At 39.6% G+C, this 26397-nt stretch overlaps 1 protein-coding gene across 1 annotated transcript in view; it reads left to right on the plus strand.

Annotated features, from left to right (window-relative positions):
- Positions 1-26397, plus strand: part of LOC126150978 (MFS-type transporter SLC18B1-like) — a 306251-nt gene that overhangs the window by 214077 nt on the left and 65777 nt on the right. Inside the window, exon 9 of the mRNA XM_049915911.1 lies at positions 12541-12636. Coding sequence (XP_049771868.1) covers positions 12541-12636 — 96 coding nt within the window. The remainder of the gene's footprint in view (positions 1-12540; positions 12637-26397) is intronic.

Consider the following 26397-nt stretch of genomic DNA (forward strand, 5'->3'; position numbering starts at 1 on the left):
CCAAAAGTGACCCACTTGTGACAGGATACTTCCCGGGACTGGATCAGACTCTGAATGTGACTCTCCAGCAGGGATATGACTTCCTCAAATCCTGCCCTGAAATGAGATCCGTCCTTCATGAAATCCTCCCCACTCCACCAAGAGTGTCTTTCCGCCATCCACCTAACCTTCGTAACCTCTTGGTTCATCCCTATGAAATCCCCTACCACCTTCCCTACCTTCTGGCTCCTACCCTTGTAATCGCCCCCCCCCCCCCCCCCCCCCCGGTGTAAAACCTGTCCCATGCACCCACCCACCACCACCTACTCCAGTCCTGTAACCCGGAATGTGTACACGATCAAAGGCAGAGCCACGTGTGAAAGCACCCATGTGATTTACCAACTGACCTGCCTACACTGTGACGCTTTCTATGTGGGAATGACTAGCAACTAACTGTCCATTCCCATGAATGGACACAGGCAGACAGTGTTTGTTTGTAATGAGGATCACCCTGTGGCTAAACATGCCTTGGTGCACGGCCAGCACATCTTGGCACAGTGTTACACCGTCCGGGTTATCTGGATACTTCCCACTAACACCAACCTATCCGAACTCCGGAGATGGGAACTTGCCCTTCAATATATCCTCTCTTCCCATTATCCACCAGGCCTCAATCTCCGCTAATTTCAAGTTGCCGCCACTCATACCTCACCTGTCATTCAACAACATCTTTGCCTCGTCACTTCTGCCTCGACTGACATCTCTGCCCAAACTCTTTGCCTTTAAATATGTCTGCTTGTGTCTGTATATGTGTGGATGGATATGTGTGTGTGTGTGCGAGTGTATACCTGTCCTTTTTTCCCCCTAAGGTAAGTCTTTCCGCTCCCGGGATTGGAATGACTCCTTACTCTCTCCCTTAAAACCCACATCCTTTCATCTTTCCCTCTCCTTCCCTCTTTCCTGACGAAGCAACTGTGGGTTGCGAAAGCTCGAAATTTTGCATGTGTGTTTGTGTTTTTTTTTTTATTGTGCCTATCTACCAGCGCTTTCCCGTTTGGTAAGTCATGGAATCTTTGTTTTTAATATATTTTTGCCATGTGGAATATTTCTTTCTATTTTATTTATTATTAACTAAGAATTACAATGCTTACATAAGCAGTGGCCCAGGCAGGAGAGTGTAGACTAGCTGAATCAGAAGATAAAAAGTGTATGAAAACAAGTGATGAACAACTTCCAAAAATTCAGAGGTAACATTTTGTTCATTTTTATCACAGTTACTGAAATATATTAAGTTTACCTCCTCTGGGCATGTGTATGAAAGGTCATTCAACTTACAGACTCATAATACCACTTATAATAAAAAAATATAAAAACAATATTATGAGAAGGAAAGTTGCTACTCACCATATAGAGAAGACACTTAGTCGCAGATAGGCACAGATAGTGTGTGCATATCTGCGACTCAGCAGTTCCGCTATATGGTGAGTGGCAACTTTTGTAAGTTTTTCTTTAATAACTCAAAAACTGCACACTCCATCAACAAAAACGTGTCTCACTACACAATAAAACTAAATGAAATTTGACACAAAAAAGGTCCTATTTATTTTTTGTCTAGGACTAACAGTTTGTGTGGAGAGATTGCGAGAATATTTAAAATCGTGTGCAACGTGCATGCGCTGTAGCTTACGTGCTTTTGTAGGCCAGTTTGAGGTAGCTTTCTGACTTGATAGACCACAAGTGTCATGTATCAAAATGTTTGTCTGAACTTCCTCTATATTGCTGTGGTAGGTTGTAAACAATGACAATGAATAATACAGAAAATAAATAGAAATGTGCATTAAAAGTGTTCTGTATCAGGAAATCATACTGAATAGGGCATATATCCACATCAAGTGTTTTGTTCAGAATCACTAATGCTATCACCCATCAAAACACGTAACTTTCATCCTGGCTCAGCCTGTATATATACAGCTTTATGAATTATCTGATGTATCCTTTCACTCACCCTTTGATTGAGGCAAGAAATTTTCTTTATAAAATTACTCGTGGCAATCAAATAGTCCTTTCAATGCTAGTAGTGTTTATGTAGGACATGTATTTCATAGTTAAAGTTGTTTTTATACTCTTCACACATTATCTTCAAGCATTTCAGTTGATTTTAGTCTGTTCACGTGAAATGTAATAGAAATTTAAATTAAATATTTTTCTAGAAAGAGGAAAAAACTTGAAAAACAGTCACTTTATCATTGCATGAGGTAAAATGTAGTTGATTCACATTGGATTGTCGTGGTGCTTATGATAGACATGAGATGAGGAATGACGAATTTCAGGTACAATGATGGAACAACCAAAGACCCGTTGTCTGAACCAGGAACCTCCATTAAAGTTTTTCTGGACAGTCAGGTTAAATCAGCCAGGCTGCTTTGTTTAGACTCCAAAAGTCACATTGATAACCAGAATTGGTGATTTACATAGAAAAGAAATAAAAATGGGAATTAGAGTGCTTGCACACGAGTTACTTGTGCATGCAACAAAACAAATATCTGTAGTGAATTATCTGCTTGGTTTTAAATGATATTAGTCATTAAACTGTATGTTTGATTATGGATTGATTTGAAAATAATTTTTGTGAGTGTAATAGAGCCCTAGGTAATTGCAGTGATCTCACACTGTACCTATATGCAGAGTGCCATACATAGCTCTTGACCTAGTTCATTCACTTGATAGCACCTAAACAGAAAATAGCAAAACAGATGCTACAGGTGACATTGCCTTTTACATCATCATGTAGATTACCATGTTATCTTCATTAATCCATTCAAACTTCAATAATGTGGACTCCATGTCTAAGGCACCACCAATAATTAGAATTAAACTGCCTCAGCAACTGGTTCAAAGCTCAAGCCACTGTGTTGCTAGTCAGTGGTAGTGCCTGAACTGCGTGAAACACTTACGGAATTTTGTGTATGCACTTTTGAGCTGCAACTTTTACTATAATATCAATTGTTCTTGGATGGGATAACATCTGGAGTGTACTACAAAAACTCATCCCAAAATCGCATACCATATTGCAGGTACGCAAGTGTACTTGCTGTAGTCTATGCCTGTACCAGTTACAATGTTAGCTCTTCAGATCCATTTTAGAACTGGTTGCTTGAAATTGACTAGTGTTGTAATTCCTCTCCACTTTGCCTTATTTATATATTGTTTTACAAAAATGTTTCTAGGCCTCATTCACAAGAAATCTGATTAGAATACAGTTACTGATGTATTTGATGCCTTAACATTTTATTACAACAATTTGCACATTTACTGATTGCCTGCATATCTTGTTTTACAGAAACAAAGACTTTTTACTGATTGTGTCCCTGTCAATTGTTTCTAATAGAGCAGAATTGCTCAATAATGTTTGGCATCACTGGCTATTCAGTCACAACCACTTTAGGCATACCATGGATAACACCATACTTGTGCAAAAAATAAGTCTCAACTCCAAGGCATGTTGTAAAATCACTATTTGCATAGCTCCTTTGGAAAAGGACATAATGCATGCATCAAAACATTGCTAGAGTGTTTGTTGCCTTTCTCTGCTTGTGTTATATGAGATAGCTGACTGCTATTCTGCATGACAAAACCTACTACTACTACATGTACATGTATGCACGTTGAAACATACAAGTAATTCATAAGATAAATAATAAAAAATTCTTTGCTATCACTAAGTGAGTATTCCAACATGGCAGTGATATTGTTATCGGTAGTACACTTTATTTTATTCGTGGATCACTCATCACCATGTGGTTAACAAATTTTACTTAATTTCCATTACAGTGGACAATTAATTAAATCATTTAGGTAATACACTATTCTCACATCATTTGATCATCTTGTGTCAGTACTTTACTACATGAAATTCATGTAACCAAGAAAGTGAAATTGGTTCCCATCAGATCACCGAAGTTAAGCGCTTGCAGTCTTGGCAAACACTTGGATGGGTCATTGTCTGGGTCTGCTAAGTGCTGTTGGCATGAAGGATGTACTCAGCCCTTGTGAGGCCAATTGAGGAGCTAGTTGATTGAGAAGTAGAGGCTCCAATCACAAAAACTGACAACAGCGAGGAGAGCAGTCTGCTGACCACATACCCAGCCATATCTGCATCCAATGACACCTCTCGGCTGAGGATGACAGAGCAGCTGGTCGGTACCACTGGGCCTTCCAAGCCCTGTTCTGTTGGAGTTTGAGTTTTATAAACCAATGTATGCATCCAGTTATTGGAAATACTTCTTCAAGCCATGATGAGAGCACAGACCTTGATTTTCCTCGTGGTAATATAAGCCAGCAAGACAAAGTGTGATAAAAAAAATGGGAATTTTTTTAATTTCGTGGGTTTTACACACCCGATTATCAGTTTTTTTTATCATGTTGGTACATATGTACCTGATGTATGTTTGCATTTTCAGCTGTTTTGAGGATTTAGTTTACTGCAGACAGTTGAAAGGGCTATACTAGTTTTTGAGTACGTGGTGAATTTTTCTTCCAAATAAGATGAATCAAAGAATCGACATAAAATTTTGCTTGAAATATGGGATAAAGTTCTGCACCTAATTTGAAATGTTGACTGTCACTTTTGGTTAATCTACTATGAGTAAGGCAAGAGGACTGGTATAAATATTGCAAAGGGGTCAAGAAGTAGTTAAAGATGATGACTGCACTGGGCACATTAGTGCATCAATTACTGACGATAGTGTGAAAGAAGTAAGAAAAATGGTTTTGGAAAATTACCAAATCATCATGAACAGAGGTTGCTGGTGATGTTGGGATATCCTTTGGCTCATGCTAAGTAATTTTTTCAATGTTTTGGGCATGAAATGTGTACAAGCAAAGTTTGTTCCAAAATTGTTGAATTTCAGCCAAATCCAACAGGGCTTAGGTATCGCCCAGAAATTGCTAAATGAAGTCAACAGCAATCTAGAACTTTTAAAGAAGATTATAACAGGTCACAAAATGGGTATGACAGTAAAACCAAGGCCTAGTCGTCCCAATGGAAATTGCCTGAAGAGTCAAGACCGAAAAAAATTTGACAAGTTCAATCGCATGTGAAGGTTACCTTCACTGTTTCTTTAATTACAATGGGATAATGCCTCGTGAGTTCGTGTCTTGTGGTCATACAGTCAATAAGAAATACTACGTGTAAGTTATGTGCCATTTTGGTGAAGCAATCTAAAGAAAGCAGTACTATTAGGAAAAATGAGTTGTGAAAATATTCAGACAGATCTTGATAAGATTACTAAATGGGCAATTTGGAAACTTGCTTTAAATTTTCAGAACTGTAAAATTGTGCACATCAAACCCAAAAGTATACTCTAACAATAAAAACAATCAATTATTGATAAAGTTATTTAGTTGGGTTGATAAAAAATGTACTCACTAAGCAGCAGCAGAACATACACGTAAAAGACTGTTGTGATTGGCAAGCTTTCGGAGTCAGTGGTTCCTTCTTCAGGCAGAAAGTTTGCGAACCACAACAGTCGTTTATGTATGTGCTCTGCTGCCGCTTGACAAAAGTATAGTCTGCACTATTAGTGAGTGACAGCTGGAATGAGTCAACTGTGTGTAACAATTTGTGGGGGCACTAAATGAAAGTATGCTGAGTATACAAAAAGTCTACCAATCAATAAAAAAGTTGGTACTTAATTTTTAGAGTGCAACAACAAATACGCAACTAAAGTAAGAAACTACATCAATGAAAACATGGAAATCTTCAATGATTCCTTAGCTGCAGAAACCTGGAACGAAATATATGAAGGCGATGATACAGACAACAAAATGGAGTTATTTCTAAACACATTTCTGTATCACTTCAGTATTGCCTTTCCTCTTAAACCTAAATGCACCACATCAAAAGAATCCAATAAGAAGCCATGGATAACAACTGGTATAAACATTTCCTGCAGAAGGAAGAGAGATCTGTTGAAGTATCTAAAAATAATACCACCATCGCCACCCCATCTCAAGAAAGATATATCAAGCAATATGTCAAAAGCCTTAAAAAAGTCATAGCACTAGCAAAGCAAACAGCAAATGACAACTATGTGGCAACATCCTCAAACAAAACCAAGGCAGTGTGGAACATCATAAGGAATGAAACGAATCAACAGCCACATAAACATGAAAACACTATCCTGATCCACAACGACACCAGAGTTACTAATCCACAAGAAATTGCAAATATTTTCAACAATTACTATGAAAATATTGTTAAAAATCTGTTACAAAACATCAACAAACCCACACCCAACAGACTAAACAAAATAACAACTCCTGTAGACTCTATATTCTTCTGGGAAACTACTACTGAAGAAATTGTGCTAAGTGCAAAGTACCTCAAGAATAAATTCTCAACTGGAATCGATGACATCCCAGATTTTATCATCAAAAACTGCATAAACAAAACAGCTCTCCCACTCTCAAATGTGTACAACTTATTGTTGATGGCAGGTACATTTCCAAAATGCATGAAAGTGGCTACAGTCATCCCAATCTTTAAGAAAGGTGAAAAACTCAATGCAGAAAATTACGGACCCATATTGCTGTTACCTGTGTTTGGTAAACTTTTGCAGAGCTTAGTTCACAAAAGACTAATAAATTTTCTTGATGAGAACCGGCTACCATCTGATGCCCAGCAAGGTTTCAGAAAAAACAAATGCACAACAACTCTCATATATGAGTATTTACACTCCACCCTAGATGACCTAGACAAAAAACAAAAAGCAGTTGGGATCTTCCTAGATTTGTCCAAGGCATTTGATGTTATAGACCACAAGATTCTTCTCAACAAACTGGCGTCGTATGGAATCAGAGGCACCCCACTAAACTGGTTCAGCTCATACCTGACAAATAGGAAACAAAAAGTGTCAGTAAAACATAACAACCAAGGACATATCGAAACATACTACTCTGACTATTGCAATATTACACAAGGTGTGCCTCAAGGCTCAATACTTGGGCCAGTGCTCTTCCTTGTGTACATAAACGACCTACCGTCAAACATCAATGCCAGCACCAGTACACTCTTCGCAGATGATACCAGTATCCTCATAACAAGCAAAAATGAGCATGAACTCAAAGAGGCCATAAATGGAAATACAGATGAACTTGGTGATTGGTTTGAGAAAAACAAGCTCATAGTTAACACAAACAAAACCACTTACCTAAACTTCCACCTCAGATGAAATAAAATTATGCCTGATATGAAAGTACATGGTTCCCAAATATCCCCAAATACTGAAACAAGATTTCTAGGCCTATGGATTCAGGATATTCTAAAATGGCAAACACACATTAATAAAACTAATAGTAAGCTAAACCAAGTGTGGTATGCCCTACGAATCCTCACATACTGCACAAGCCCAGAAACTGTTCACTCAGCCTACTATGCACAATTCCACAGTGTAATGCAGTATGGTATTTTATTCTGGGGAGACTCTACACATAGCCCAAACATTCTCCTCACCCAAAAGAGAACTATAAGAATAATGAACAAGGCAAAGCTGACCGATAGGTGCAGACCTCTCTTCCAAAAGTTGCTCATCCTACCCCTTGGCAGCCTGTATATACTAGAATTACGCAAATTTGTAAAAAAATGATTAATGGAAAATCTCATATAAAGATGTGAAACAAATCCTAACAAAGAGGTACAGGGGCTGGCCAGTACTTACCTCAGCTCAGTACAGCCGATAGATACACATAAAACAGAACCGAAAATTTACGTTCCTAGCTTTCGGAACAAATGTTCCTTCATCAGGGAGGAGAGAGGGGAAAGAAAGGGAAGAAGGGAAAGGAGATTCAGTTACTCACAACCCAGGCTATGAAGCAACAGGGAAAGGAAAATAGGGAGGGTAGCAAGGATAGAGGCATGGTTGTCAGAGGGAAGCCAGAGATATTCTACTGTAAGTACTGTGCCAGCTCCAAACCAAAGAGGATGCATACAGAAGTAAAGAGGTATATAGTATAAAGATAAACACAACTATGTAGGATGAAAAGATGCATGAATGGCTAAAGAGGAAAGGGAAAGAGGAGAAGACTGAAGAGTAAATGGGAGTGAGGTTGTTTAACGTAGGTTCAGTCCAGGGGGATGGCGGGATGAAAGGATGTGTTTGAGTGCAAGTTCCCATCTCAGCAGTTCAGAGGGACTGGTGTTGGGTGGGAGAAGCCAAGTGGTACATACGGTGTAGCAGGTTCCTAGGTCCCTAGAATTATGCTGGAGGGCATGCTCCGCTACTGGATATTGGGCATCTCCTAGGCGGACAGTTCGTCTGTGTCCGTTCATGCCGATGTAAAAGGCTGTGCAGTGCAGGCATGTCAGTTGATAAATGACGTGTAGTTTCACACGTGGCCCTCCCTTGAATTGTGTATGTTTTACCAGTAGCGGGGCTGGAGTAGGTGGTTGTGGGGGGATGCATGGGGCAGGTTTTGCAGCGGGGTCGGTTACAGGGGTAAGAACCGCTGGGTAGAGAAGGTAGTCTGGGAATATTGTAGGGTTTAACAAGGATGTTACAGAGGTTAGGGGGGCGACGAAAGGTAACTCTGGGTGGTGTGGGGAGAATTTTGTCAAGGGATGATCTCATTTCAGGGGTTGACTTGAGAAAGTCATATCCCTGGCGGAGTAATTTGTTGATGTTTTTGAGGCCAGGATAATATTGGGTGACAAGGGGGATGCTTCTGTGTGGTCTGGGGGTAGGAACATTGTTGTTGGACGGGGAGGAATGTATTGCTCGGGAGATCTGTTTGTGGACAAGGTCTGCAGGATAGTTGCGGGAGAGGAAAGCACTGGTCAGGTTATTGGTGTAATTGTTGAGGGATTCGTCACTGGAGCAGATGTGTTTGCCATGAATACCTAGGCTGTAGGGAAGGGAGCGTTTGATGTGGAATGGATGGCAGCTATCAAAGTGAAGGTACTGTTGTTTGTTTGTGGGTTTGGTATGGACAGAGGTGTGGATGTGAGCTTCAACAAGATGAAGGTCAACATCCAGGAAGGTGGCTTGGGTTTTGGAGAAGGACCAGGTGAAATTCAGATTCGAAAAGGAGTTGAGGTTATGGAGGAAATTAAGGAGTGTTTCTTCACCATGAGTCCAGACCACAAAGATGTCATCTATAAACCTATACCAGGCCAGGGGAAGCAGCTGTTGGGTCTTCAGGAAAGCCTCCTCCATGCGGCCCATGAAGAGGTTGGCATAGGACGGAGCCATCCTGGTTCCCATGGCCGTTCACCTGATTTGTTTGTAGGTCTGGCCTTCAAAAGTGAAGTAGTTATGGGTGAGGATGAAGTTGGTAACTGTGATAAGGAACGAGGTTTTTGGAAGATCTTCGGGTGGGCGTTGGGAGAGGTAGTGCTCAAGGGCAGAGAGACCATGGGTATGTGGGATGTTTGTGTAAAGGGATGTAGCATCTATGGTGACAAGAAAGGTTTCAGGTGGGAGAGGAGTGGGAATGGATTTGAGGCGTTCTAGGAAGTGGTTTGTGTCTTTGATGTAGGATGGGAGTCTGCGGGTGATAGGTTGGAGGTGCTGGTCTACCAGAGCTGAGATACGTTCGGTTGGGGCTTTGAAGCCTGCTACAATGGGACGGCCAGGATGGTTCTCTTTGTGGATTTTGGGTAATAGGTAGAAGGTAGGGGTACGTGGCTCAGGTGGAATGAGTAAGTCTATGGAAGCTGTTGTGAGGCCTTGTGAGGGACCTTGGATTTTTAGGATTTTTTGCAGCTCAGAATGGATGGAGGGAGTGGGATCCTGGGTAACAGCTTTGTAGGTTGAGGTGCCGGAGAGTTGACGCAGTCCTTCTGCCACATACTCCACACGGTCAAGTACGACAGTTGTGGAGCCTTTATCCGCCGGGAGGATGACAATAGAGCGGTCTATTTTCAGCTCCTAAATGGCACTGACCTGTAGATGATGTGAAAATATTATCCAGAGAGAAAAAAGGTGAAATAGACATTGATTTCTTTGAAATGGAAAAGCTTTTTCAGAGAAAAATTGTCTAAGTAAGACAAAACTTTAGGTGAACAAGTACATTTCATTAGCAGAAGGGTAAGGTTAGTAGTCAGTTACTTCAATTTATATTTTAATCATGGGTATTTGCATGCATTGAACTTTTAACTTTTCATTTCACTTTCATTTTGAAACAATATATTAAACAAATATTATTTCACATTTGTGGGTAGTTATTCTGAGTTGTAATTAACTTTTCTTTTTTTAAAAAAAACAGTTATTCTGAAACTACAAAGGTTGCCTTTTTATTTTCATACATGTGTTACAAAACTGATTTTTTTATGTAAGATTAACTGTTATTTTATATTATTACCAGCCAACCAGACCCGACTCAACTAACAGAAAAAGCACTAAGTGTTGGGACTGGATGACTTGTCTTGTGTAGCGCTAATTTTGTTAGCAGCCACTTTGTAGAGCTATGATCAAAATTCAGAGAGCATCATGTAACTGAATACCAACAGTTTAATACAACTTAAATGATTTAAGTAGTGCACATCAGACATTATCAGCACTGACACACATTATCTGTTCCATATTTAATTTAACTACTGGCATGTGGAGTGATATTTCGTGGCAATAAAGGGAGCTGTTAGCTGCTGCCCCACCCAGTCTGTTTGACTGCAGCACCAGTGTGCCTTGAGCTGCATTTTCTGTGTGACCCTTTCCCGTATTTCTTGTCACACATCTTAAACTTTAACTTCATACCAAAAAGTCTATCCTCATCAGCATAATATGTGATGCATACTGCATTATAGGTCATCAGCAATAGCTAACGCAGGTATCCCTGGTAGTGGCAGTTCATGCTGGCCTCGCGGTAGTATTGCCTTGATGCTGCAGTTGGGCAGCTCTACATGATTCTGAGGACTTCTGCCATTCACTGCTAGATGACAATGGCGTTCTATTCATAGTGGCAGGTTTTTTTAATTAGATTAGATTAGATTCAGTTTTTGTTCCATAGATCCAAAAAATGAGATGATTCTCATGGGTGTGGAACACGTCAGAAAGTATAACATAAAATGTTTGAATATAATACAACCTTGATCATTTGTCAGGAAATTGTCAAACTAGATTAATACAATGTGGTAAACTGGAACAGCTAATATTTACAGAATTAACATGCTGTCAGAATGAAACATTGTTATGCACTATCAATAAATTTATCATATAAAAAATACCTAATCTTGACTGTTGTGACAGAGTGCTGTCAAAACAGAAATCTAACAGACATTTTTACTTAAACTGGCATAGCAGTCTCTGTTAAGATATTCATCTATAGAGTAGAAGGAGTTGCCTGTCAAAAAGTCTTTCAAAGTGTGTTTAAACCGTGCTTTATCTGAAACCAAGATTTAACGGTTGCTCGAAATTTATTGAAAATGTTTGTTCCTGAATATAGGGCACCTTTTTGGACCAAGATAAGTGATTTTAGTGATTTAATTATAGTTCAGCCAGTTCACTGGAAATATTTATAAATCATATACATAAGTGTTCTTCATGAATCAGTCCAGCTAGTAGCGAAAACCGTACCGAAATTTCTACAGTAGCCCACACAGAGGAAAATTGTAGTGGGGGACTTTAATTTGCGTGTGTGTGTGTGTGTGTGTGTGTGTGTGTGTGTGTGTGTGTGTGTGTGTGTACACGCGCGCGCCCGCGCACTTTAATTATTAAAATGGGGGGGGGGGGGGGAGAGGAGAGGAGGAGGAGGAGGAGGAGGAGGAGGAGGAGGAGGAATGTTCTGGGCAATGGCATATCGTGGGGGGCAGGCTGTGCAGTGGTCAAGTGTCGGTAAGAAAAAACGGGCCTTTGCCTTCTCTTGTCTTCTCTTGTATTGACACACTATCGTGTTGAGTCATGGAAGCCAAAATTCACACAGCATACAAACTTTCAGTATGTGTACTATTCACATAACCACATATGTAAAGGAGTGAAGCCCAGGCAGCCAGTGTTTTACTGACCTAACCTCATAGGCACAGTGTAAAATGACGTTTTATTACTTCATCAGACCTGTACACAGATGTACAACTTACTGCAGTGATTAATGAGACATTCCATTAGAAAGCACAGAACATCCCCCCTCCATAAAAAGAATCAATTTCTTGACTTGCTCTCACCAAACAGTTTCCAGATGATTGCATGTACACACTGGTCAATAATTGTCTTTTATCTACCACATGCTCATGTGTGTGTCTTCTGCTGACAGTTTTTATGTGGGAACAATAATAGTAAGCTTTTAAGAAACATAATTATGCATATTTCTAGTGCCAAATGCTAACTATACTAGTTAATAAGCAAATGATAATCTTCAAAACATGAGAGAAGATATGGATCTAAGTGCTGTTTACATTGCATAAATTGTGATTTAAATGGCAGCTATTTCCCTGTATCTAACTGTAAATACTAGTGCCTATATTTGCAAGGAATTAATATGTCTAATCTTTGCATCTGTGCCGAAATTTATAGTAGTATTTATTTTATAATGCCATATCCTCTTTCATAAATTTTATTCTATTATTTACAGGTCACTTTGGCTTGTGCTGGTTGCTCTATCTATTCTTGGAGTTTCAGTGGCACTTACTTTGATGCCAACATTCCAGGGAGTCTTAGAGAGTGCCATGTAAGTCACCATTCCTCACAGTTTATGTATATATCTAACATCTTTACCAGTTCTTACGACTTAACGACACATATAGGTCTTAACCTACATATTGGACCATTATTTCGGTTTCTGTAAAATTGTAGTGAAGACATACTGTATTATGACTTACAGTATTTTAAGATATTAGTTTATTTGGTAGGCAGCAGCTGTCTGTGTGACAGACAGTTTTTTATGAACTCTTTGAGTTAAAGAAATGTAAACAAAGAACAATAGAATTATGTTTAGATGTCATGAAGGAAGATTCCCCTTTCTGTCTAAAGTTGTTATTTGAAAAATTTGTTTTCAGATGTCCTCAGCTGTGAGTATTCTGTAGTTTTTGTTGGGGCAAGGAGGGAGGTATGGGAGGTGGAGGGGGTGGGTGACTCAGAGTCCTGTGAGTGTTGGTGCTGAAACAGCTGCAGAAGTCATTGGCATTGTGCTGTCCAGTACAGTCAACAACCTGGCAGTAAAATTTCTGAATTTGCTGGTGGTCACTCATAAAGGCAGACAGGTATCTGGTTGAAATACCTTTTTAGAATACTGCAAAGTAGTAGCAGTGGGACTACATTGCTACAATAAGAAATGCACATGAGGAAACTGCAGTATGAGTGAATGGCTGTAAAGAACAGGCCTTATAGCTTGCACTTGGATCGTCCAACTGCTTTGTGTTTTGAGAATGCAATTTTGGGAAGGATATCTTTCAGCTTAGGGCATAGCAGGAGACTGTCAGATTATGCTGAAGAGTGTGGTTAAGTATTTCAAGGTCCAGGTGATATGAAGAGTACTGAACAGTTGTTTGTTCAAAGTGACAATATGTCCTTTGCTATCACAGGAGGATGTGGGAAGTGATTACCATTTCTAGCTTAGCTGAGCAATCTGACTGTAAAGGCCCTTCAACTGTGAAATGCATGGAAGACTGCACTAGTGCTGCATTGCAACTCCCTGACTGGCAGGTCCGGACTGCACTCCAGATGCGTTTCCACTGACAGCCCGAACTCGCGGCAAACTCGCTATCTGAACTGGCTTATGACAGACGACGACTGGGAAGTTGTAGCAATCAAACAAAGATACTATGAGAGGGAATGTATTGATACGCCTGCTAGTGCTGGTCACGGTCAGGCAAAGCAGCAACTCAGTGATAGTAGTAAATCAAATTAACATAGTGAGGTGGAAGTACATTAAAAACAGGGTGTAAAATACATGATGGCAGGAACACGAGCCACGCATGGCTCAACTTCCCATTATACTGCTTATGAGCGTTTCATTCCATTTAATTCATGTATGGAGTATGGGAGTATTGATAGCCTCTGTGTGTGCTGTAGTTTATCTAATCTCACCTTTGAATTTTCTGTGGGAGTAGTACATAGTGGGCTGTAGTGTATTCATAGACTGCTGACTTAATACTGGTTCTTGAAACTTCCTAAGTGGGCTTTCACAGGATAGTTCATGTCTGTCTTCCAGTGTCTGCCAGCTTATCATTTCCGTAATGCTGTTCTTTGCATGAAACAAACCTGTGACCATTGATCCTGCACTTCATTGTATACAGTTGATATCCTGTGTTAGCCATATTTTGTGTATGTTCCATACCCTTGAGCAAGATTCTGGGACGAGTAGGATGTATTTTGTAAGCAGTGTCTTCTGTAGAAAGGTTGCAGTTTCGACAGTACCCTACCAGTGAACTGACATTTGCCACCTGATTTATCTGCAACTGACCACATTTGATCATTCTACACTACATATACATCTGTATCTTCACTCTGCGAACCACTGTGAAGTGCACAGTATAGAGCAATTCCAGTTGATATTCCCACAAATTGTTACACTCAGGTATTTGTATGGTTTGACTGATTCCAAATGTAATGTGTAAGTAATTTGGTTATGCTTCATTTCTACATTTTGTGAAGTGCACAGTTTTAAAGTTTTCAACATTTAAATCAAGTTGCTGGTATTTGCAACACATTCAAATAACATCAAAATCTGGCTGCATATCTGTGCAGCTTTTCTCGTGTAGTACTTCACTTCACCGTGGTGGCCATTAATATTGTGACACTAGAAGGCAGCAGGCAGCAAATGTCAATTTGGCATGAAGTGTGCTACATGCACTTGCTTATGCAAATTAGCAGCATTTCTCTGCTGCCACAAGAAGTAGGAAGGAGCAATTCTGTCTATTTTCTGAATGTAAGGAAAGATTACATGGCAGGTTTCTCAAGTTTCAATGTTGTGATTTTTTATAGGAAGATCATATTATGTCTAGTATAAGGGGGAGCAACTTCTATCAGCATATGTTGGAACTCAGTGTGGGAAGAGTTTGAGCTTTTGGACTGCAATTTATCATTCCGGGATGTTGCTGCTCTCGTCAGTTGGAACACTATGACTCTCATTTGTACACAGAATCGATGGCTTTGGAAGACCATACTCAAGACCTTAGAGGTTCTTCATGACTAAAGATTGAGAGGATAAAGGTATTGCTTGGTCAGCCATGCAGGATTGCATGGCCACATCTGGAGATGGATTTCAGTTCATAGTAATTGGCGGAAAGTCATCGAGTAAGACGGAAGTGATTTCTGGCATTCCCCAAGGCAGTGTTATAGGCCCTCCATTGTTCCTTATCGATATAAACAATTTAGGAGACAATTTGAGCATGTATTTTAGGTTGTTTGCAGATGATACTGTCATTTATCATGAAGTCGAGTCATCAGAAGATCAAAAGTAATTGCAAAATGATTTGAATAAGATATCTGTATTGTGCAATGGCAATTGACCCTAAATAATGAAAAGTATGAGATAATCCACATGACTGCCAAAAGGAATTCATTAAACTTAAATTGCACCGTAAATAAGTCAAACCTAAAAGCTAAAAAATTCTACTTAATACCTAGGAATTACAGTTACAAAGAGCTTAAATTGGAAGGAACACTCAGAAAATGTTGTGGGGAAGGCAGACCATAGACTCTATTTTATTGGCAGAACATTTAGAAGACGCAACGGATCTATTAAAGACACTGCCTGTACTATGTTTGTGCTTCCTCTTTTGGAGTACGGTTGCACAGTGTGTGATCCTTAATTTTGGTAGTCTTTCCTCACAATTTCTGATGTGTTAAGGCTGGTGGCTGTGCCCTGTCTTGTATGTGTCCATTATGTTATCTCCTGACCTATTTCGGTGTGGAAGGTGTTTGACTGTAGCTTTGGTCGGCTCTTTCTCCAGATCTCTCACCCACTGACAACTTCACGGGTTGCTGAGAGACCTGCACAGCTGTATGGAATGGTGTACCAGTATCTCTTACCCAAGCTCAGTTGATCTCTGTACCCAATCAGGTTGGAGCCATTGCTGCTGCCAGAGCTGACACCATGTTATGTCATGTCATGGTAGACAGTGAGCTGCCAAAAATCACCTGCATTATTTCTGTTTTTTAATTTGTTGGTGCTGCCACACCACACTGGATAGTGTCAGTAAAGGTGAACTGTGCCTCAAGATATGTAGCTTATCAGGACAGTGGGGAGCCTTCTTTTTCTCTTTGATATCAGTAATAATTTCTTCTCTTTTTCCAAGCTGTTGCTCTAGAGACTGAAGACAAGGTTTGGCATACTGTTCTTATATACTAAGACAGACAGCTAAATTTACAAATATTTCACTTCAGGAAGGACAGAAGAAACAGCCAAATCTTAAACACATTTTGTCTAACTTAAAGTTATATGGAGGAAAGCTACATGCTTTTCTTATTTATTACACATCCAGTTCCATAGGACCAAACTGAGGAGCAAATCTCCAAGGTCATGGAATATGTCAGTACATGAAATTACAATTTAAACATAATAACAGATAAAAATAAAATGTTTATGAACCCGAAAAAAGACAAGCCATAAGTTTAAGTAAATGCAATCAACAACACAACAGAAAAATCACCTTCATTTTTCAAGGAACTCTTCGACAGAATAGGAGTAGTGGCGACGAGGAAACTCTTCAGTTTCAATTTTAAAGCATGTGGATTACTGCTAAGATTTTTGAATTCTTGTGGTAGCTTGTTGAAAATGGGTGTAGTAGTATACTGCACACCTTTCCGCACATGAGTTACGAAAGTGCGATCCAAATGCAGGTTTGATTTCTGCCGAGTATTAACTGAGTGAAACCTGCTTACTCTTGGGAATAAGCTGATATTATCAGGAGTTGACAAGAGGTTCATGAACTTACAACACTTATTGCCTGAACCACCTGTTTATAAGCCAGAAATATCCTATTAGAGTGGGAAGAGTTACACCAAATTATAACAACATAAAACATAAGTGAATGAAAATAAGCAAAGTAGACTAATCTTTGTGTCGAACGATCACTTACTTCAGATACCGTTCGATACTGGGTCAGACTGTGAAATACTCTGGATAAAGCTGTCAATCAGACAAGGATTTACCATTGTATTAGGATGTCTTTATAGACCACCAGCATCCGTAACAGATGTCGCAGAGCGTTTCAGAGAATGTCATGAGTACACGGGAAGGTCCCCATGGGCCACTTGTGGCCTGAAGATGGAGTGCTGCTGCTGCTGCTGCTGCTACATAGGAAGTAAATATCCAAATTATCCATTAGTTATAGGTGGAGACATTAATCTACCATCCATTGACTGGGAAAATTACACGTTTATCACAGGGGGCAGAAGCAAAGATTCATGTGAAGTTATTCTAGGAGCACTCTCAACATACAACCTTGAGCAATTGATTAGAAAACCAACTCAAGATGGGAACATATTAGGTATCTTGTCAACAAACAGAGGTGATCTTTTTGAGGAAGTTAATCTAGAAGGTATTAGTGACCATAATGTCATTGTGGCTTCTATGTCAGTGGAAGTTGCAAAAAAAAAAAAAAAAAAAAAAAAAACCCAAAGAATCAGTGTAGAGTTTTGTTGTTTGGGAAAGCAAATAAAAGTGTCATTAATCAATATCTTCATAGTCAGCTTCAAGCATTGACCGTGGGACACAAAGATATTGAGCACCTTTAGTTGGAATTTAAAGGTATTGTCCACCATGTGCTAGAGAAGTATGTGCCTAGCAAAAGTATAGGGGAGGGAAAGGATCCACCTTGGTACAACAAACATATTAGGAAGTTGCTGAGAAAGCAGAGTATTTTGCACAGTAGTTTTAAATGTAGTCCTTGCCCCGCTGACAAACAAAAATTTTGCGAAATGAAAGCAGCTGTCAGAAGGACAATGAGAGATCTTTTAACAAATTTGAAAGCAATATTTTATCTGCAGATTCTAAAAATAACCGCAAAAAATTTTGGTCATATGTAAAACATATGAACGCTTCAAGTAATTCAATACCTTCCCTTGCTGACAGCACGGGTAATGTAACTGATGATGATAAACAGAAGGCTGAAATTCTAAACCTAGCTTTCAAAAACTCATTTACGGTAGAGGACTGCAACACCATTCCCCCTTTGAAATATCGAACAAACAGAAGGGTGGCTGACATAGTGTTTAGTGTATCTGGGATTGTAAAACAGCAAAGATCCTTAGATGCCAGGAAAGCATCTGGCACAGATGGTATCCCCGTAAGATTTTATGTTGACTATGCTACAAATATAGCACCATTCTTATCCATCAACTATCAGAGATCATTGGAACAGCGGAAAGTTCCACGGGACTGGAAGAAGGCCCAGGTCATAGCAATCTATAAAAAGGGTAGAAAATTGGATGCACATAATTACCGGCCAATTTCACTGACTTCAATTTGTTGTAGAATAATGGAACATATTTTGTGTTCAGACATAATGACCTTTCTAGACCCTGAGAAGCTCATCTGCAGAAACCAGCACGGTTTTAGGAAACAGCGGTCATGCGAGACACAGCTGGCCCTCTTTGTGCATGATATACAACAGGCTCTAGATACTGGCTCCCAGGTTGATGCCATATTTCTCAACTTCCGAAAGGCATTCGACTCAGTTCCACACTGTCACTTGCTACAAAAAGTGTGCGCTTATGGTCTACCTGATGACATATGCGGTTGGATAGAAAGTTTTCTAACAGACAGGGAGCAGTATGTCGTCCTGAACGAGGTGACTTCAACAGAAACAAGAGTAACTTCAGATGTGCCCCAGGGCAGCGTAATAGGTCCTCTGCTTTTTACGATTTGCATAAATGATCTGCTTGATGGTACTGACAGCGGCCTTAGACTGTTTGCCGATGATGCTATAGTCTACAGGAAAGTAGTATCACACGAAAGTTGTGAACGTAAGTGTAACCTACTGCATATAAAAAGGCAAAAATCCCCATTAATATAAGAGTACAAAATAAATGCCCAGCCTTTGGATGCGGTAACGTCCGTCAAGTATCTGGGTGTGACTATTCGAAATGATCTCAAATGGAATGATCAGATTACACAAGTAACTCTAAATTGTGATTTATTGGTAGAATCCTGAAGTGATGCAGTCCTTCAACAAAGGAAATAGCTTACAATACGTTAGTTCGTCCAGTCTTGGAGTATTGTTTGTCTGTAGGGGACACTTAGCAATTGGGTCTGATTCAAGAGATTGAGAAGGTCCAAAGAAGAGCAGCAAGATTCGTGACTAGTACATTTAGCCGTCACGAGAGTGTTATAAATCTCATAGAAAGTCTGAAGTGGGACACACTTGCAGATAGACGGCGCGCTAAACAGAAGGGGCTGCTTGCTAAATTCCAAAATCCAATCTTCACCAAGGATGTAGAGTATATATTATTACCACCAACTTTCAAATCGCGCAATGATCACCATTCAAAGATAAGGGAAATAAGAGCTCATTTTGAGGCGTTCAGACAGTCATTTTTCCCTCGTGCGATCCGCGAGTGGAACAGAGGGGAGAGGGGGGTGGGGGTGAAATATGACTTTGGCACGAATTGTGTCCTCCGCCACACACAGCTTGCTGGCTAGCGGAGTATATATGTGGATATGTCGATATGTAGGTGTAGATAGTAAAAAAGGCAGTATTAAGTCTTTGAACAAGATCCTGAACATGAGCTTTCCATGACAGTTTAATATCTATCTGAACACCTAGAAATTTGAACTGTTCAGTTTCACTAATCATATCCCCATTCTGTGAAAATAAAACGCCAGGTTTTGTTGAATTGTGTGTTAGAAACTGTAAAAACCGAGTCTTACTGTGATTTAGTGTTAGTTGTTTTCTACAAGCCATGAACGTATGTCGTGAACTGCACTACCAAGCTAGTGTCATCAGCAAACAGAAATATTTTAGAGTTACTCATAAAACTAGAAGGCATATCATTTATATAAATAAGGAACAGGAGCTGCCCCAACACTGATCCCTTAGGCACCCCCCATTTGACTATACCCCATTCAGACCCCACATCACAGACATACTCAACACTGCAAACAATGACCTTTTGCTGTCTGTTGCTAAAGCAAGAGGTGAACCAATTGTGAGTTACTCCCCGTGTTCCATAATGCTCCAACTTCTGGTACAATATTTTGTGATCAACACAGTCAGACACCTTAGTTAAATCAAAAAATATGCATAGCATTCAAAACCTTTTGTTAACCCATCCAGTACCTCACAGAGAAAAGAGTCTATAGCATTTTCAGATGTTAAACAACTTCTAAAGCCAAACTGTACATTTGATAGCAAATTGTGTGATATAAAATGATCAATTATCCTTACATACATGGCCTTTTCAATAACTTCAGCAAACACTGATGGCATATAAATAGGCCAAAAATTGTATACATTATCCCTTTCTCCCTTTTTATAAAGTGGCTTTACTACTGAGTACTTAAATTGTTCAGTAAACCGACCATTCCTGAAGGAAAAATTACAAATATGGCTAATACAGGGCTAACTTGTGCAGCACAGTACTTTAATATTCTGCTAGGCACTCCATCATATACATGAGAGTGCTTTGTCTTCAGTGAGGTAATTATTGACTCCATCTCCCCCTTGTCTGTATCACAGAAGAGTATTTCAGACATCAACTTCGGAAAGGAATTTGCCAAGAGAGTTATAGGATTCCCTGTAGAAACTAAATTTTTATTTACTTCACCAGCAATGCTCAGAAAATGATTGTTAAATACTGTACATATATCTGATTTATCAGTAACAGAAATATTTTTACTATGAACTGTTAGTGATGTTATACTTGGGAAAGGAAAAACACATGCAGGAGAAACAGCAAACACTTAGACAGATTGAAGATTGGTTCACATATCTCTGCTTCTGATCATTTGATAGTATTTAGCTTCAGGAAGCAAAGTACAAAGTACTGATGTATTGAAGAGGAAAAAAGATAAAAAGTGGAATGAATAATGCAGTTAAAAAATAAGTGTGGAGAATTGGTTGTAGTTTTGGCTAAAAAGATGGAAATACAAAGGTAAAAATATAATAAGGTAATAATCAAATCCTACTCTTTGGAGAAAGGGAGGAGGGAATATTAACATAGTGGAGCTTGTAAGGATGTGTTGGAGAGCAAGTTCTATCTCCAGAGAAACTGGATCAGCATTTGAAGCTCTGAAAGGTCCATTTGATGTAGCAGACAGTCAGGTGTCATGATTCCTGCTTCATTTAGAGTGTGCTCAGCAGCTGGATACAGAGGGCCCCAAAGTGGAAGGCAGGCAGTGACCATTCTTGCTTTCATCCAATGTAGTGGTGGTTGTTCCAGTACAAAATGCCATTCAGTGATCCCGTGTTGATTTCTGCAGCCATGTCTACATCATTTTATTGCAGACCATTGTGAAGTGCGTGGCAGACAATGCTTCTCATTTTACCACCCATTATGCACGTGGAGCACAGGTTAAAAAATTGCCTAAATGCCTCTGTGCACACTGTAATCAATCCATCTATCATCAAATATTCTGCCATTTCAGGTTTTTCTGAATTTCTGTGACTAAATTCATGATAATTGAGATTCGTATAACTGATGTTTTTGGAATCTGTTCTAGTTAGCATTCCTTTTGAAGTATGTTATGTTTGAGATTAGGATACCTTCTAAGATTCAACAATGAATGCATGTCAGTGATAATAGTTATGTGAACCATGTGGACCACTTCTGTTATACTACACTGGTGTGACCTGTGCATCTATCAACCACTGGACACAGGTTTTTGTTTGAGAGTCTACAGTATTTTATGTTTAAGGGGGGAAGGGCTTGTTTAGTTATAGCAATTTCACAAAGCCATTAGCACTATTATCTATGACACTCATCTTTGCAGTGATGCAAGTATCAGAATGACACTTATCCCAGATCATCTTTTCTATGACACTCATCTTTGCAGTGATGTAAGTATTAAACTATGGCAATAATCCCAGATCATCTTTCTGAAGGGAACATTTGTTAACATTTCTGCTCTTTCTACATTAACGTCAATTGGAATTCCTGTGTTGCCTGGATAATTTGAAGTGTCGGATACCACTCTGCCAACTCAACCAGTCTACCACCTTTCAACATAATCTAGACTTTGGGCTATGCTACAGGATAGTATCTTACAACATCTGAGATTTTGCATCTGCATTCAGTAGCTTCACCAGTTCTCAACCAACTGTCACTCTTCACCATAACCTATACCTTGGCCTGTGCTACAGATCAGTCAGTCACAACTAAAATTCCAATAATCAATTAAGACTTTAAGAATTATTGTCAGTATTCTCTTCTTCTATTTGCACATGTATGACATTAAACACCACATCATTATTAAGTTACGGGATGAAGCCGAATCTAGTACTGATATGTATAGTTGACCCGACAGCCTTTACATACGATCCGAATTTTTTTGGGTTTTGTCATAGGCCTTTTGATGGACTTTGCTACTTTAATCATTGAAGGCTTCACACATTGCCTTGTGAAATCCAAACGCGTTTTGTTAGATGTCCCTTTATCACTAGCATTGTACTTTATTTTGCACCTATTGCAGGACTTGCTATTTCATTAGAAATTTCTTTACAATTATTGTATACTATGAAGGGTTCTTCATATCATGAACTGTTATACAGGGTACATGTCTGTCCAGTGCTTCTAAATTTGAGCCATAGTTCATCTACATGCTCGTTTGCAGAACTGTAATTTAAAGTTCCCTCTTGAGGAATGACGCTACAGCTTCTTCATCTTGTTCATTGAATATGCAAGCTTTTCTGTTTGCTTTAGTTGCCCTTTATACTTTAGTAGCATCACGGTCATCAATACCAGTTTCAAAGTGGACATCCTCAAAGAGGCCAGTTCTATTGGTTGCCATAAGATATAACCTATTTCCATCATGAGTTGACTTTCAAAGAATCTGTTTTCAGCAAAGGCATTTAGCATTATGTCAGAGATTGTCTTGTCAGTGTCAGCCACTTACAAAACTGATTGCTGACTCTTTTGATGATGATGGTATGATTAGTGAGAAGATATTTCCCTACAGGTTTTGCTTACATCTGGGGATGAGCCTGGTCATCAACAGAAGGAGCCAATGACAAGTTCCAGCCCACTTCAGTTCTGAACATTTTAGTTTCTTCTCCTCTGTGACAAATAGATTGCACATCTTTTTCTCATTAGCCTATGCTTTTGTTGTATGACTAGCTCCTTGTATCTAGTATTTGTGAGCTCCACTGTTTTTTAACAGTACTCCCAAACTCTGGGACTTTCTTGCAAACACTTTGCCAATTTATTTGTAGGATGACAACAGTCTCATTTGTTGGGGGCGTTTCTTTGTGTTCTTTTACAGCTATCATTATTTGGATTGGATGGAGAGTTGTTGTTGTTGTTGTGGTCTTCAGTCCTGAGACTGGTTTGATGCAGCTCTCCATGCTACCCTATCCTGTGCAAGCTTCTTCATCTCCCAGTACCTACTGCAACCTACATCCTTCTGAATCTGCTTAGTGTATTGATCTCTTGGTCTCCCTCTACGATTTTTACCCTCCACGCTGCCCTCCAATGCTAAATTTGTGATCCCTCGATGCCTCTGAACATGTCCTACCAACCGATCCCTTCTTCTAGTCAAGTTGTGCCACAAACTTCTCTTCTCCCCAATCCTATTCAATACCTCCTCATTAGTTACGTGATCTACCCACCTTATCTTCAGCATTCTTCTGTAGCACCACATTTCGAATGCTTCTATTCTCTTCTTGTCCAAACTAGTTATCGTCCATGTCTCACTTCCATACATGGCTACACTCCATACAAATACTTTCAGAAACGACTTCCTGACACCTAAATCTATATTCGATGTTAACAAATTTCTCTTCTTGAGAAACGCTTTCCTTGCCATTGCCAGTCTACATTTTATATCCTCTCTACTTCGACCATCATCGGTTATTTTACTCCCTAAATAGCAAAACTCCTTTACTACTTTAAGTGTCTCATTTCCTAATCTAATTCCCTCAGCATCACCCGACTTAATTTGACTACATTCCATTATCCTCGTTTTGCTTTTGTTGATGTTCATCTTATATCCTCCTTTCAAGACACTGTCCATTCCGTTCAACTGCTCTTCCAAGTCCTTTGCTGTCTCTGACAGAATTACAATGTCATCGGCGAACCTCAAAGTTTTTACTTCTTCTCCATGGATTTTAATACCTACTCCGAATTTTTCTTTTGTTTCCTTTACTGCTTGCTCAATATACAGATTGAATAACATCGGGGAGAGGCTACAACCCTGTCTTACTCCCTTCCCAACCACTGCTTCCCTTTCATGTCCCTCGACTCTTATAACTGCCATCTGGTTTCTGTACAAATTGTAAATAGCCTTTCGCTCCCTGTATTTTACCCCTGCCACCTTCAGAATTTGAAAGAGAGTATTCCAGTCAACATTGTCAAAAGCTTTCTCTAAATCTACAAATGCTAGAAACGTAGGTTTGCCTTTTCTTAATCTTTCTTCCAAGATAAGTCGTAAGGTCAGTATTGCCTCACGTGTTCCAACATTTCTACGGAATCCAAACTGATCTTCCCCGAGGTCGGCTTCTACCAGTTTTTCCATTCGTCTGTAAAGAATTCGCGTTAGTATTTTGCAGCTGTGACTTATTAAACTGATAGTTCAGTAATTTTCACATCTGTCAACACCTGCTTTCTTTGGGATTGGAATTATTATATTCTTCTTAAAGTCTGAGGGTATTTCGCCTGTCTCATACATCGTGCTCACCAGATGGTAGAGTTTTGTCATGACTGGCTCTCCTGAGGCCATCAGTAGTTCTAATGGAATGTTGTCTACTCCCGGGGCCTTGTTTTGACTCAGGTCTTTCAGTGCTCTGTCAAACTCTTCACGCAGTATCTTATCTCCCATTTCATCTTCATCTACATCCTCTTCCATTTCCATAATATTGTCCTTAAGTACATCGCCCTTGTATAAACCCTCTATATACTCCTTCCACCTTTCTGCTTTCCCTTCTTTGCTTAGAACTGGGTTGCCATCTGAGCTCTTGATATTCATACAAGTGGTTCTCTTTTCTCCAAAGGTCTCTTTAATTTTCCTGTAGGCAGTATCTATCTTACCCCTAGTGAGACAAGCCTCTACATCCTTACATTTGTCCTCTAGCCATCCCTGCTTAGCCATTTTGCACTTCCTGTCGATTTCATTTTTGAGACGTTTATATTCCTTTTTGCCTGCTTCATTTACTGCATTTTTATATTTTCTCCTTTCATCAATTAAATTCAATATTTCTTCTGTTACCCAAGGATTTCTATTAGCCCGCATCTTTTTACCTACTTGATCGTCTGCTGCCTTCACCACTTCATCCCTCAGAGCTACCCATTCTTCTTCTAATGTATTTCCTTCCCCCATTCCTGTCAATTGTTCCCTAATGCTCTCCCTGAAACTCTCTACAACCTCTGGTTCTTTCAGTTTATCCAGGTCCCATCTCCTTAAATTCCCACCTTTTTGCAGTTTCTTCAGTTTCAATCTGCAGTTCATAACCAATAGATTGTGGTCAGAATCTACATCTGCACCAGGAAATGTCTTACAATTTAATACCTGGTTCCTAAATCTCTGTCTTACCATTATATAATCTATCTGAAACCTGTCAGTATCTCCAGGCTTCTTCCATGTATACAGCCTCCTTTCATGATTCTTGAACCAAGTGTTAGCTATGATTAAGTTATGCTCTGTGCAAAATTCTACAAGGCGGCTTCCTCTTTCATTCCTTCCCCCCAATCCATATTCACCTACTATGTTTCCTTCTCTCCCTTTTCCTACTGACGAATTCCAGTCACCCATCACTATTAAATTTTCGTCTCCCTTCACTACCTGAATGATTTCTTTTATCTCGTCATACATTTCATCTATTTCTTCATCATCTGCAGAGCTAGTTGGCATATAAACTTGTACTACTGTAGTAGGCATGGGCTTTGTGTCTATCTTGGCCACAATAATGCGTTCACTATGCTGTTTGTAGTAGCTAACCCGCACTCCTATTTTTTTATTCATTATTAAACCTACTCCTGCATTACCCCTATTTGATTTTGTATTTATAACCCTGTAATCACCTGACCAAAAGTCTTGTTCCTCCTGCCACCGAACTTCACTAATTCCCACTATATCTAACTTTAACCTATCCATCTCCCTTTTTAAATTTTCTAACCTACCTGCCCGATTAAGTGATCTGACATTCCACGCTCCGATCCGTAGAACGCCAGTTTTCTTTCTCCTGATAACGACATCCTCTTGAGTAGTCCCCGCCCGGAGATCCGAATGGGGGACTATTTTACCTCCGGAATATTTTACCCAAGAGGACGCCATCATCATTTAATCATACAGTAGAGCTGCATGTCCTCGGGAAAAATTACGGCTGTAGTTTCC

Source organism: Schistocerca cancellata, chromosome 2, assembly GCF_023864275.1.
Source record: "Schistocerca cancellata isolate TAMUIC-IGC-003103 chromosome 2, iqSchCanc2.1, whole genome shotgun sequence".
Lineage (NCBI taxonomy): Eukaryota > Metazoa > Arthropoda > Insecta > Orthoptera > Acrididae > Schistocerca > Schistocerca cancellata.